General features: G+C 46.9%; 1 protein-coding gene across 1 annotated transcript in view; it reads left to right on the top strand.

Annotated features, from left to right (window-relative positions):
* Positions 1–15,759, top strand: part of LOC147122783 (axonemal central pair apparatus protein HYDIN-like) — a 239,763-nt gene that overhangs the window by 210,794 nt on the left and 13,210 nt on the right. Inside the window, exons 10-11 of the mRNA XM_085963935.1 lie at positions 813–1,047; positions 7,125–7,349. Of these exons, the coding sequence (XP_085820061.1) occupies positions 813–1,047; positions 7,125–7,349 (460 nt within the window). The remainder of the gene's footprint in view (positions 1–812; positions 1,048–7,124; positions 7,350–15,759) is intronic.

The raw sequence follows: 15,759 nt of genomic DNA, 5'->3' as shown, positions 1-15,759 counted from the left end.
AGCAGGGGCGCTAATGATGGCGTTAGCCTTTTGCGCTGCGCCGCCACCGATGACGTAATCGGTGTGCGCAGCGCCCCATTCGCGCCCCGATCGCGATATTTGGTAGCGAACGCCGCTGTCGTGCCGTTCGCTACCCGCTTTTTCGGCGGCTGCTTTTTCGGCGGCCGCCTGCTAGCACCTCCGTCCCCGGCCTCCTGGTCCCGCCCCCCCGCGGCATTCTCCTTGGTGCCGGGCTCTTTTGCCGGCACTCGCGATCGGGGCTCGTGCTGTTGCAGGCCCCTCCCCCTTAACAGTGGGAGGAAGGCCTGCAGTACCGCAGCGTGCCATGCCGCAGCGTGTGGCGCTGTGGCACGTAGCGCTGCGAAATTCACTTTCAGCGCTCTAAGAGGGACGCGGAGCGCCTCGAGCCGCGCCCCGTCTCCCTCTAGGGGCACTTCAACTGAATTTGCGGCGATCGCTAATGCGGCGATCGCGGCGCAAATTCCAGCGCCCAGGCGAACTTTGCGCCGCTTGGGCGCCTCAGCCCAATTTCTAGGCCTATGACTCTATGAGCAAAGTGGCTTCCACAAGTGCCTACATACAGCAGTCACAGCACTTCAAAGTAATTAATCGTATGTGAAGCGCTTGAGATAATACGCTGTATAAATGTAAGTTTTTCTTCCTTTGATTAGTGACATGAAATGAGATAAATATCAAAGCAAATATCTAGACATTTTGGAATCTTATGATTTAAACTGACATGACGATCAAAGTGTTTTGCTGTATCAGGACTCTTTCACATCACCTCTTCCAATTACTCACTACGTGTGTAGGTACAGCTTCAATAAACGGTCAGGCTGGCCGCTCAACAAGCAGAGCTACTCAGACCATCAGCAGGTACGGCAGTGCTGTCGAAAGCAGCTCTTCCGAGGAATCCAGCAATACCCACAACCCTCCCTTCACAGTGGAGCCGTGCAGCGGGGTGATTGCAGCCATGGAAACGCAGGAATTCCAAGTCAAGTTTGTCCCATTGGAGGTCGGCAGGTTTGAGGCCTGCCTCATCTGCAGGTAAAAGAAAAATAAAGCGGCAGCCCATTCGTTGAAAGGACTAATTATGCTCGGGTATGGTACGTGAACTGTCACAGTGCCACATCCCCTAAGTTTCTACACTCGCTGTCGACAATTTTTTGACTGGAGAGAACGGGAAATTGGCCAGCTCGTATGCAGATCGGGTCGCTGGTCTGGACTTGGGAGGATGGGGCTATCCCTAGGTGGGGGAGATAGGCCCCAATTTGCACATTAAAAGTGGTCTCCCACCCGAACACAATGAGGCACCCAAATAAAGACCCCTAGCAAGATGGCAATGGTTGGAGTGGCAGGGTAAATGGGGGGCAATAAGTGACCCGATGCCATTTTCAAGCCTATTTGCCGTTTGGGATCTCACTATGAGCAAAGTGGCTGCCACAAGTGCCTACATACAGCAGATGCTGCACTTCAAAGTAATTAATCGTATGTGACTGTGACCAAGGTTAAAATCGGCCCCACTGCTTGTCATCTGATTTGCTACCCAAGTATCACAATTTTTCCCAAAGAAAACTGCAGGAGGTGAAGATGTCATTTTCTGGGCAGGTCTGAGTGACCTAACTAGGAGAGAAAAAAGTAAAGCAATATCAGATGTTCTCGTTTTTATCCCTCCAGTCTGAAGATAAGGACTACTTATGGGGTTAAGGTTCCAAAGGTGCCAGTATTCCATCTAGCTTGCTCAGTTATTGGTGTCCTTTTCCAGCTCCTGCTCAGTTAGACCACTTTCACTTTCTCCGACCTTGGTGCAAAAAAACTGATCCAGCAATCACCTCAGCTGATTCAGCATTCACTCCACTCAGCGGCAGTCTATTCTATCAGTTAGAAAATCTAAGGCACACCCTTCCCCCATCACCATTTCTCAGAGCACCTGGAGCCAAGTCCAGCAGTTGTTTACAGATCTCAGCAGCCCATAGGTATGACAATGCACCAGGGCGTTTTAGGGTTAATTCCACTATCCCGCCCTCCCAGCAGGAAGCCTTGCATTCAGGGAGCCTGGGTTGGAGAATCAGGACTAAAGTGATGTGGCCTTGTCTCCGACCAGTGCTCCCTTTGAACTCTGGAATCTAGAATGTGCTGGTCTTGCTTTTAAACAAATGCTGCTTGTTGTGCACAGCACTTTAGGAACAGAGGAATAGGAGGAGGCCATTCAACCCCTCGAGCCTGTTCCACCATTCAATTAGATCATGGCTGATCTGTGTCTTAACTCCATCACCCCACCTTGATTCCATAATCCTTAATACCCTTGCCTAACAAAATTCTATCTCAGTTTTGAAATTTTCAGTTGACCCCCAGCCTCAACAGCTTTTGGGGGGTGGGGGAAGAGTTCCAGATTTCCACTACCCTTTGTGTGAAGAAGTGCTTCCTGACATCACCCCTGAATGGCCTAGCTCTAATTTTAATGCCCCCTTGTTCTGGACTCTCCCGCCAGAAGAAATAGTTTCACACTATCCACCCTATCAAATCCTTTTATCATCTTAAACACCTCAATTAGATCATCCCTTAATCTTCTATATTCCAGGGAATACAAGCCTAGTCCAACCTGTCCTCATAATTTAACCCTTTTGCTGCAGTGATTGGAGACTGGGCCAGCCAACCTGAGGCAGCTGTCAGTTGGTGCGGAAGAGTCCATTACCTGTATTTGTCCAGCTTTGGTGAAAGGTTTTCCAGAAGTGCAGACCACTGCGGCAGCTCCACAGACATCTTCCCCCACTGGCAAGATCCCCTAATGTCAGTAGCATCTCTCGTGAATGCTCAGGCTGCTGCTAGATAGGCCTTGGGCTCCAGGATGGAGCAGCCTTCTCTCTTCCAGTTTCCAGATGTCTGGAGACCACATTGAGAGAAGCCTCCCTCATGGCTTCACTGATCTCATCAGTGCCATTGTACTGATCAGTAGGCATAATGAGGCAGCACCCAGTGTGAGGGATGTGCTGGAGTTGGCACCATGGAGATGCTGTCTCCCAGGATAGCAACCCCTCCGCCGCCTCAAGCTATGCCACTCCATTAACTGTGAATGGGGCAGCAAGCATGCAGCCCCACGCAGTTTATGTGGCGGAGTGAGGTACTGAGTCATTGCATGACTTGCCTCACATCCAAGAGGCTCCCACTGAGACACAGCAACCAGCCACCTGACTGACTCCTGCCTTGAAGGGAGCACCTAGAAAGGAGCATGAAGTTAGGGTGTAGAACACGCAAGGTTTCACCAGAGGCAAACACCAGCCCCACACACTGTTCAGTTTTCTTGAGGTGTTATCAGCCAAAGCTTGGTCTTCAAGCTTCAGCTTTGCTGCCCTCATTGTGGGTCAAAGAATGAGAATGTGGTGGAATGCCACAAACTAAAGGCATCCTGACTACTGCCTGGGCAGCAACTTTGCAGGATCCCATGCTGCTGATCAGACCAGCTGAGTGTTGGTAGAGTGGCAACCATTGCGGCTCAGGGAGTTGTTACTGATGTGTGGAGAAACCCATAAAGTAACATGGGTTGCATCAATGATGAGGGGATGCTGCCACATGGATAAACCACAGGGCCCTCTCGCCGTTGCCGGGCAGTCCCCTGTAAATGCTGACTTCATGTCAGTGGTCAGCACCCAGCAATGCCAAACCAAGCTCCTGCTGTCCTGGGCAAGAGCTTCTTGCATGGAAGTGCTGCACAATTGGTCAGGGTATGCTGAATTGGGTGGGAAACAATATGCTCTCATATTTCTGATCTGCCCTGCCCTGCCCTGTTTACCTCACCAAGGGGGTATAACGGGTCTGAAAATTCACCGTATATTCTTGTGTACCATTTCGGAGTTGAGTTACGATTGGGTTTTTTTCAGCACAGGTAACCACATTCACTCTGCCTGGCAAAACACTGAGCCCATTTTACTGCATCAACCATAAATCCCATTAGGATTGAATGTTGATGGAAATCACAGCTGATCCGATTAAATGGTCTGGGAAATCACATTCCATTGCATTATCAAGACTGTGAGCTAGTGTGAGCCAAGTCAGTGCTATAAATAAGTTAACCCTCAGTACATTTCTTAATAGTTAATTTCAGTCATGCAGTTTAAATTCTGACAATTATTTCCAGTGATAAAAGTAATCAAAGCTTAACCTGCATTGTCATAATTAATTATTAGGAAGTTTGATAAGCCACAGTTTATTTATAGCAGCTTCTCACTGATGCTGATTTATGTGTTTTAAATCTGCCATGTGGCGAAGATACTCCTGAAAGCCTGTGGCAAGGAAGAGGACTGTAAAAATAAATGAAATCTGTAATGAGGTTCAGAGCACTGACTTGAATAGTGAACATCTGTTGACATTAAAAGTCAGAATAATCGCATTCAGTGAAACATTCATCGCCCACTCTGTCTGCCTCTTGCACATCGTTTCATTTCAATTTATCTCCCCATCTGCTCTGAAGGCACCTGGGTAACAGTTCCACAGATTACAACAGCCCTCTAGGCCCTTGCCAACATGATGATACTTCCCACGCAAGCTGAGACAGCCACTGTCAGGAGGTAAGTCGAGCACAGAGGGACAGCACCTGGTCCCATTTTCACTCACTTTCCAGCAAGTTTCTGGATCACAATCCGGACGTGAGATCTCTGCACAGGGAGGCTGAGGCTTGTTATAGAACCCTCTCCCCCCATCTACCACCACCTGATTCAACATGAAGCAGGGACTGAACCATGGGTCTTCTAGTCTGTATCACCTGGTGGATGTTTTTCTCTCATTTGTAGGTGCCCAGCCATATATGACCAGCTGCATTTTATACTGTCAGACCCCATCCTCTGGAAATGACAAACACACACACACATACATAAATATGCACACACATCAGACACGTCCCTGAGCGCATTTCCAGCCCTGTAAAAACAAATAAAACAAAAAAGGTCACTCAACCGTGGCTAACAAGGGAAATTAGGGATAGCATAAGATCCAAGGAGAAGACATATAAATTGACCAGAAAAAGCAGTAAACCTGAGGATTGGGAGCAGTTTAGGATTCAGCAAAGGAGGACAAAGGGATTAATTAAGAGGGGGAAAATAGAGTATGAGAGTAAGCTTGCAGGGAACATAAAAACTGACTGTAAAAGCTTTTATAGATATGTGAAGAGAAAAAGATTGGTGAAGTCAAGCATAGGTCCCTTGCAGTCAGAATCAGGGGAATTTATAATGGGGAACAAAGAAATGGAAGACCAATTAAATACATACTTTAGTTCTGTCTTCAAAAAGGAGGACACAAATAACCACCCAGAGATGTCGGGGAACATAGGGTCTAATGAGAGGGAGGAACTGAATGAAATCAGTATTTGTAGGGAAATGGTGTTAGGGAAATTGACGGGATTGAATGCCGATAAATCCCCAGAGCCTGATAATCTACATCCTAGGGTACTTAAGGAAGTGGCCCTAGAAATAGTAGATGCATTGCTGATCATCTTCCAACATTCGATGGAATCTGTAACAGTTCCCATGGATTGGAGGGTAGCTAATGTTACCCCACTATTCAAAAAAGGTGGTAGAGAGAAAACGGGGAATTATAGACCGGTAAGCCTGACATCAGTAGTGGGGAAAATGCTAGAGTCCATTATAAAAGATGTAATAGCAGAGCACTTGGAAAACAGTGACAGGATCGGACAAAGTCAACACGGATTTACAAAAGGTAAATTGTGCTTTACTAATCTACTGGAATTTTTTGAGGATGTAACTGGTAGAATAGATAAGGGAGAACCAGTGGATGTGGTGTATTTGGACTTTCAGAAGGCTTTCGATAAGGTCCCGCATAAGAGATTAGCGTGTAAAGTTAAGGCACATGGGATTGGGGGCAAGGTACTGACTTGGATAAAGAAGTGGTTGGCAGACAGGAAGCAAAGAGTTGGAATAAACAGGCAGTGACTAGTGGGGTACTGCAGGGATCGGTCCTAGGACCCCAGCTATTCACAATATATATAAATGAATGATCTAGACGAGGGAACTAGATGTAATATCTCTAAGTTTGCAGACGACACAAAGCTGGGTGGGTGTGTGTGCTGTGAGGTGGATGCCGAGAAACTCCAGTATGACGTGGACAGGTTGGGTGATTGGGCAGGAGCATGGCAGATGCAGTATAATGTGGATAAATGCGAGGTTATCCACTTTGGTGGCAAAAACAGGAAGGCAGATTATTACCTGAACGGCAATAGATCGCTGAAGGTAAGCATGCAGGTGCAGCAGGCAGTTAATAAGGCAAATGGTATGTTGGCCTTCGTAGCGAGAGGGTTCGAGTACAGGAACAAGGATGTCTTGCTGCAGTTGTACAGGGCCTTGGTGAGACCACACCTTGAGTATTGTGTGCAGTTTTAGTCGCCTTAACTGAGGAAGGATGTTCTTGCCATGGAGGGAGTGCAGCGAAGATTCACCAGACTGATACCTGGGATGGCAGGAATGACGTATGAGGAGAGATTGGGTTGATTGGGCTTATACTCGCTGGAGTTTATAAGAATGAGAGGGGATCTCATTGAAACTTATAAAATTCTAACAAGACTGGACAGACTGGATGCAGGAAGGATGTTCCCGATGGCCGGGGAGTCCAGAACCAGGGGTCACAGTCTAAGGATAAGGGGTAAGCCATTTAGGACAGAGATGAGGAGGAATTTCTTCACCCAGATAGTGGTGAACCTGTGGAATTCTCTACCACAGAAGGCAGTGGAAGCCAATTCATTAAATATATTCAAGAAGGAGTTGGATATATTTCATAAGGCAAAAGGGATCAAGAGATATGGGGAGAAGGCAGGGACAGGGTACTGAATTTGGATGATCAGCCATGATCTCATTGAATGGCGGAGCAGGCTCGAGGGTCTGAATGGTCTACTCCTGCTCCTATCTTCTATGTTTCTCTGTCTGGCCCCAATCTGCCAGATAATCTGCTGGACAGCCTATTTTTAATGCCCATTCATGCCTTGTTTCCCAAAGTTGCTAAAAAAACCACAATAATTGCACAAAACTTGTCAGTTGCCATAGACTGTAGTTCAACAAGTCGATCCGAATGACAAAGATTGCTTGTATTTATGAAATTCTCTGTTCCTTGTATTTCCTCAGTATCCCAAATTTGAAGGAGGGTTTGCACGGTCATGTGGTGGCTGTGAAGGGCCGCAGTCTCCTGCCGTACTGCCATTTTGAGCTGGAGGATTCCAATTATATCAGCAGTAACAGGCGCAACCCCGAATTAAGTGGCCCACGGGGTGCCCCTCCAGGGGTGACCCTTGACCCCAACACACGTGTCATCGAGTTCCAAGCTGTGGGAGTGAACACAACCAATAGGAGGTATGCCAGAGTGACATTAAATGGTATCATTCCGAGAAGACTGTTTTTTATATATATATATATATTTTTTTTTTTTAATTCTTCAGTTTAAAATAATATTCTGCCATCTCTGGGCCAAGCAAATTCAAGGCTCCCTTATGCTATAGGTCTCTGTTAATGTTTCCCGAACACAAGCCCCTCAGAAGTCTATAAGAACACGACTTGCATAGAATTACACAGATTTTTACAGCACAGAAACAGGCCATTCGGCCCAACCGATCTGTGTCGGCGTTTATGCTCCACACGAGCCTCCTCCCACCCTACTTCACCTAACCCGTTCAACATGACCTTCTATTCCTTTATCTCTCTGGTACTTATCTAGCTTCCTCTTAAATGCATCTATGCTGTTCGCCTCTACTACTCCATGTGGTAGGTAGCGAGTTCCACATTCTAACCACTCTTTGGGTAAAGAAGTTTCTCCTGAATTCCCTATTAGATTTATTAGTGACTATCTTATATTTATGGCCCCTAGCTTTGGACTCCCCACAAGTGGAAACATCTTCTCTACATCTACCCTGTCAAACCCGTTCATAAAATTAAATTCCTCTATTGGGTCACTCCTCAGCCTTGACTTTTCTAGATAGGTATAGACCTAGTTTCCTCCCTCTTTCCCTTGGGGGGAATCACCTGGCAGCTCTCCAACAACCTGGTTGAGATCAGAAGCTTGCTCTGTGAAAACTGCAGGTAAAAGCCTGTAGCCTGTCACAGTGAGATTACGTTCAGTGTTAAATAACTTGTTGATCATTCTGCTGTATGTGACATGTTTGTATCTATACTATATGCACTTGCTGTTTCCTCTTTTTCTTTTTGTAAGAGATACTGAGGAGCGGAACATTTTGGTGTCCATTTATCAGCACCAGTCTCAGATGCCCAGCATTGGGCAGCTTTGTGCTGTAGACTTGCATCTACCAGAACCTGTACTGGGAGATGCTTCTTATGCAGCTAACATAAAAGGGAATCCAAAGCTCTTCTATAGGCATATTAACAGTAAAAGGGTTGTCAGAGGAGCAGTGGAGCCGCTTAGGGACCAAAATGGAGATCTATTGGTGGAGGCCGAAGGCATGGCTGAGGTACTAAGTGAGTACTTTGCTTCAGTGTTTACCAAGGAAGAGGACTTTGCCAAAGCTGTGGTAAACGAGGAAGTTGCTGGGACACTGGATGAGATAAACATATATAAAGAGGAGGTACTAGAAAGGCTGGCGGTAATGAAAGTGGATAAGTCACCTGATCTGGATGGGATGCATCCTAGGTTGCTGAAGGAAGTAAGGGTAGAAATTGTGGAGGTGCTGGCCACAATCTCCAATCCTCCTTAGATACAGGGGTGGTGCCAGAGGATTGGAGGATTGCAAATGTTACACCCTTGTTAAAAAAAAGGGGAGAAGGATAAATCTGGCAATTGCAGGCCAATCAGTTTAATGTCGGTGGTGGGGAAGTTTTTAGAAACAATAATTAAGGAGAATATTCACAGCCACTTGGACAAGTATGGACTAATAAAGGAGTGCCAGCATGGATTTGTTAAGGGCAAATCGTGTTTGACTAACTTGATTGAGTTTTTTGATGAGGTAACAGAGGTTGGATGAGGGCAGTGCAGTTGATGTGGTGTACATGGACTTTTAAAAGGCATTTGATAAAGCACCACATATTAGGCTTGAAAGCAAAATTGAAGCCCATAGGTTAAAAGGGGCAGTAGCAGCCTGGGTACAAAATTGGCTAAGGGATAGAAAACAGAGTTGTGGTGAATGGCTGTTTTTCAGACTGGAGGAAGGTATACAGTGGTGTTCCCCAGGGTTGGGTGCTAGGACCACTGCTGTTTTTGATATACATTAATGACTTGGACTTGGGGGCACAGTTTCAAAATTTGCAGATGACATGAAACTTGGAAGTGTAGTAAATAGTGAGCAAGATAGTGATAGACTTCAAGAAGACATAGACAGGCATGTAGAATGGGCGGACACATGGCAGATTAAATTAAACGCAGGAAAGTGTTAGGTGATCCATTTTGGTAGGAGGAATGAGGAGAGACAATACATACTGAATGGTACAATTTTAAAGCAGGTGCAAGAACAGAGAGACCTAGGGGTGCTTGTGCACAAATGTGGCAGGCCAGGTTAATAAAGCATATGGGATCCTGGGCTTTATAAATAGAGGCACAGAGTGCAAAAGCCAGGAAGTTATGCTAAATCCATTTAAAACACTAGTTTGGCCCCAGCTGGAGTATTGTTTCCCATTCTGGGTACCACACTTTAGGAAGGACGTGAAGGCTTTGGAGAGGGTGCAGAAGAGATTTACTTACAATGGTTCCAGGGATGAGGGAATACAGTTACGTGGATAGACTGGAGAAGCTGGGATTGTTCTCCTTGGAGCAGAGAAGGCTAAGAGAAGATTTGATGGAGATGTTTAAAATCATGAAGGGTTTAGATAGAGTAAATAAAGAGAAACTGTTTCCAATGGCTGGAGGGTCGATAACGAGAGGGCACAGATTTAAGGTGATTGGCAAAAGAACCAGAGGCGACATGAGGAAAAAACTTTTTACACAGCGAATGGTTAGGATTTGGAATGCACTGCCTGATAATAGTAGCCTTCAGAAAAGAATTGGAAAAATACTTAAAGGAGAAAAAATTGCAGGGATATGGGGAAAGAACAGGGGGTGGGACTAACTGGATTGCTCTTCGAAAGAGCCGGTGCAGACTCAATGGGCTGATGACCTCCTTCTTTCTTGTACTATACGATGATTCTAAAATCACTTTCAGAGATTTCCTCAACCCCTGAGCTGATTCAAATTCTATTACCAAATGAGAAGGGACAGTGTTCTGAGTCACTGCACAACCTAGTCCCAGTCCCACTTTACTCTGGTTACAGGTTACATGGTTAAACCTGGGCTTCTAGGCCTTGAATTTGAGGTGATGATACGGAGATATAGAAGAAAGTAAATGGCCAGAAAAATAAATCGGGAGCATGACTTTAGGTGAAACCATGAGAATAGGACAAGGGGGACACAGGTTCAAACTGCTCAGGGAAACAGAGAATTTTCCAGCATAGAAATAGCCTAATTATGCCTGTGCTCTCTCTGACAGCACTCTCTCCTCAGTCCCATTCCCCCGCCCTAGGCCCATTCGGCCCATCACACCTCTACCCTCTCTCTGACAGCATTCTCTCCTCGGTCCCATTCCCCCGCCCTAGGCCCATTCGGCCCATCACACCTGTACCCTCTCTCTGACAGCGCTCTCCGCTCAGTCCCATTTATTATATCCGTGTGTTAATGGAGACACGGAATGCAGGAGTTGGTTTAACAAGTCTTTACTGAATGGAGACAACCTGGAAACTGAAACTACAGAAGCCCGCTGGGGCCTTTTATACAGGGGTGGTCACTGCCGGTACTGCAGTCTGAGACCAGTTATTCCCTTAAAGGGACATACACAACAATTCCTCCCCTTTTAGATAAACAGTACATAACATTCATTTAACAACTAAATAATAACTAATTACAATTACAATTACGGTTGCTAGATACATTGGTTGAAGTTAAGCAATTATAAGTTCAGTCTTTGAGGAGGCTTCCTGATTCTGTCTGGATAACGCCTCTTTGGGATATCAGGTTCTTCTGGCAAGGTTGAGTCGGGATCAATGTCGTTGTTTGGTTCGTCTGCTTCCAATATCACCGATTCTGCGGTAGATGCAATTGGTACTTCGGTTTCATCGCCAGGTGTATCAGATCGTGGTGTGGAGTTGACGTTTTCCAGTGACTCTAGAATCTGGTCAGCATGGCGTCTTACAATGCTCTCTCCAACGTCCACGGTATACATTAGAGGTCCTTGCCGTGTACAGATCGTTCCTGGCTGCCATTTCTCTGTGCGGTAGTCCCGGGCCAAAACTGGTTGACCTATCTTAAAACTCCTGGTCGGCCTTTCATTCATATTCTGAAACTGCCTGTTCTCCACATCTCTTCTGACGTTTGGCTTAACCAAATCCAAGCGGCATCATAGTCTTCGATTGAAGAACATCATGGCTGGAGTTTGGTTGGTAACCGCATGTGTCGCATGTAGGCAAACAAGAAGTTATCCACCTTGTGTTGTAGGGGTATATCTTCATTACACATTGCCTTGATAGCCTTCTTGAATGTTTGAACAAACCTCTCGGCCAATCCATTAGTGGCTGGATGATATGGGGCGGATGTGTAATGCTTAACACCATTGTTCTTTAAGAACCTCCGGAACTCTTCAGACACAAACTGTGGTCCATTGTCAGAGCAAATCTGCTCAGGCAGCCCATTCCTGGCGAATGTGGTTCGTAAGACTGTGATAGTTTTTTCTGTGGTGGTTGAGGACATTTTTATTACCTCTGGCCACTTTGAATGTGCATCCACCGCAATTAAAAACATCGAGTCCATAAAGGGACCAGCAAAATCAATGTGCACCCTTTGCCATGGAGATGAGGGCCACTCCCATGGATGTAGAGGGGCTTGTGGTGGGGCGTTTTGGACCTTCTGGCATCCTGTACAGCTCTTGGTCATCTCTTCAATTTCTCTATCGATTCCCGGCCACCACACAAACGCTCTGGCTAAGTTCTTCATTTTTACCCCTCCCAGATGACCCTCATGAAGCTCCTTGAGCACTCTATCCTTCAATTTGGGTGGAATTACTACTCTGGATCCACACATCAAGGTTCCTCTGCACACTGACAGCTGTTCTCTTCTCGGCGAGAATGCTGGCAGCAGTGGTTCGCCATGTGCTGGCCATCCCTTCACCGTTAAATCATAGACCCAGGAGAGTGTCGGGTCATTTCGTGTTTCCTTTTCTATGTTTGCATTCGTCACAGGAAGACATTCGACAATAGTCGAGTGGAATAACTCCACTGGATCCACTGCCAGTTCTTCTTCCACCGTCGGCAACGGTAGGCGCGACAATCCATCAGCATTCCCATGCTGCTTAGTTCCTTTGTACTCGATGTCATATTGGTGAGCCCCTAGGAAAAGGGACCACCTCTGTAGCCGTTGTGCCGTCATTATCGGTACGCCCTTCTGAGGGTTGAAAATGGAGACGAGAGGTTGATGATCAGTTAGTAGAGTAAATTTCTGACCGTGCAGGCAGTGATTGAACTTCTTCACCCCCCACACCAGGCTGAGGGCCTCTCTGTCAATCTGGGCTGAAGTTAACGAGCGTGACGCAAAAGCTATCGGCCTCTCAGAACCGTCAAGGAATTTATGTGACAGTACTGCCCCAATGCCGTAGGGAGACGCATCACACGCCAGTCTTATCGGTAGTGATGGGTTGTAGTGAGCCAATACTTCTCTTGAAGTGATTAGGTCCTTACTCTTCTGAAAGGCCCGCTTACATTCATCGCTCCATTTCCATGCTACTGCCGTTCGTAGTAGGGCGTTCAGTGGATGCAGAATTGTGGACAAATTCGGCAAAAACTTATGGTAGTAATTCGCCAATCCGAGGAATGACCTCAGTTGCGACACATTTTCAGGCACTGGAGCCTTAACCACCGCTTCAATTTTGTCAGGGGACTTATACAACCCCTCTTCATCAATCACGTGGCCACAATACGATATCTGTTTCTTAAAAAACTCGCACTTGGGGCGATTGGCTCGTAGCCCATGTTCACATAGTCTAGTGAGCACCTGCTCTAGGTTGGCAAGGTGTTCACTGTCATCTTCACCTGTCACTAGGATGTCGTCCAAGTAATACTGAGTCCTCGGAATCCCTTGCAGGACTTGTTCCATCGCTCTTTGCCATATCGCCGGAGCTGATGCTACTCCGAATACCAGTCGATTATACTGGTAAAGACCTTTGTGAGTGTTTATCGTGAGATACTTCCTAGAGGATTCCTCAACCTCCATCTGCAAATATGCTTGTGCTAGGTCAATTTTTGTAAAACGCTTCCCTCCAGATAGTGAGGCGAAGATATCTTCTATCCTTGGAAGAGGATATTGTACTGTGTGAAGGATTGGGTTCACTGTCACCTTGAAGTCCCCACAGATGCGAACCTTCCTTGGCTCCTCAGACTTATTGTTTAACGTTTTCTTCATGACAGGAATGATGGGTGTCGCCCACTCGCTCCAGTCTACCTTAGATAACACGCCTGCATTCTCCAGATTCTCCAGCTCTGCTTCGACGGCTGGGCGAATTGCATATGGTACCGGTCTTGCTTTGAAAAACTTTGGAATTGCATTCTCCTCTACTTTTATCGAGGCGGTTACACCTTTAAGAGTGCCCAGTTCTTGTTGAAATAACTCTTTGGCGTCAGCTAAGATTGTTGACAATCGTCCAGGAGTGACGTCCTCATCCTTTTTACCAGCCACCGTCAGTGCCTGAATGGAGTGCCAGTCTAAACTTATCTTTCTGATCCATTCACGTCCCAATAACGGTGGTCCACCATCTTGCAGAATGTAGAGATACAATTTCTGTATTTTCTTGCCGTTGTATTCGACAGGCACCCTTATTTTTCCTCTGGGGTATACTTTTTGCCCCGTATACGTCCTCAAGACAATGGATGTCTCTCTCAAGGGTATGTGTGAGAATAGCCGCTCGTAGTCTCGTCGATTCATGACGGTTAGAGCTGATCCTGTATCCAATTCCATTTTGACTTGGGACCCTGCTATCGTGAGGGTGACCCAAATGGTTCGGTGATCCTCTTTTGCGATTACGTTGTGAAGTTTGAGACAGCTTGGTCTCTTGTCCCCGGATTCACTATCGCTCATCTGGTCTTCAGAACTACTGTCCGTCATCTTTTGTACTTTCCTGTACTGTTCCTTAGTAGCCTTTTTGTTGTCGTTGGTCTTCTTCCCAGACCTGCAAACTCATGCAATGTGTCCCATCTTTCCGCATTGCCTGCATATTTTGTCCTTGGACCAGCAGTCCTTCTGGTCATGGTTTGTTCTGCCGCAGCGATAACATTTTGTAAATCCCCGTGTCATTTCGTGGGTGCCGTATTCCTGTGGCTTTTGTTGTATTTCCGCAGCTCCCCTTGCTGCTGCTTTGTACGATACTGCCACGCTGAAAGCCTTATCTAGCGTCAGCTCTTTCTCTGAGAGTAACCTCTTCTGGGTTCCTTCACTCAGGAGTCCACAGACAAATTTGTCCCGTAAGGTATCTGCCAGTCCTGCTCCGAACTGGCAGTGCTTTGATAGCTTGCGTAGTTCCATAAGGTAATCAGCATTGCTCTCATTTTTGTGCTGATTTCTCCTGTGGAATTTACATCTTTCTGCTATCAGCAGCGGTGTAGGATTTAGGTGTTCCTGTAGGATAGCAACAATTTCGTTAAAACTCTTCGCCTTCAGTTTGGCTGGAGTAATCAGGTCCCGCAATAGGCCGTACGTTCTTGCGCCCATTAAATTTAGCAATACCGATGCCTTTTTCTCATCGGCTATTTTGTTTGCCTCGCAATATACCTCGACTCTTTCCACATACGTGGTCCAGTCTTCTATTGCATTATCGAAGGCAGTGATATCGCCAGTCTTTGGCAGCTTGAAAATCTAAGATGGCGCCTCCCGCGCTTTTCCTTTGTCCCCGATGGATCAAAATGGCGCCTCCCGCGCTTTTCCTTCTTCCCCGCCGAGTTAAGATGGCGCCTCCCGCGCTTTGCCGCTGCTGCCGCTGCTGTCAACGCCGCTCTCCGCAGTATTTTTATTTTTAACCGTTCCCGTTGTGGAGCGGACCCTCTGGGACCCTCCCTCTTCTTAGGTCCGAACGCTGCCCGGCTGCAAAGCACCGGCCGCACCCTGTGTGCTCCACCCTCTCTCTCTCTCTTTGCTTCCCAACTCGCTGCCCGGCCCGTTGCAGAGCCACCGGATCGAGCTCTAGCCCGCCGCAGCCCAGGAAGGATCAGTGCACTACCTGCCACCAGCCCGATTAGCTGGGAAACCACAGACTGAAGAACCAAGCCTGGCTCTTGACAGTCTATCCTGCAAGTTTTCAATCCGATGATTTGGAGGGCGGTTGCCCACGGTCGACGCCCGTTTCTCGAGTTCCTTTGGATTATTATTTTTTTCTTCTTCTTCTGGCTTCGACCTTCAATAACGTCGTCTGAGGTGCTGCCGAGTTGCAGGTAAGTTCGTTTCTTACTCGTCGCCAGTATTATATCCGTGTGTTAATGGAGACACGGAATGCAGGAGTTGGTTTAACAAGTCTTTACTGAATGGAGACAACCTGGAAACTGAAACTACAGAAGCCCGCTAGGGCTTTTTATACAGGGGTGGTCACTGCCGGTACTGCAGTCTGAGACCAGTTATTCCCTTAAAGGGACATACACAACACCATTCCCCCGCCCTAGGCCCATTCACCCCATCGCACCTGTACCCTCTCTCTGACAGTGCTCTCTCCTCAGTCCCATTCCCCCGCCCTAGGCCCACTCACCCCATCGCACCTCT

The sequence above is a fragment of the Somniosus microcephalus genome, chromosome 2 (genome assembly GCF_052327205.1).
Source record: "Somniosus microcephalus isolate GS21.2 chromosome 2, FLI_Smic_1.0, whole genome shotgun sequence".
NCBI lineage: Eukaryota > Metazoa > Chordata > Chondrichthyes > Squaliformes > Somniosidae > Somniosus > Somniosus microcephalus.
This window is presented reverse-complemented; position numbering and strand designations above follow the sequence as displayed.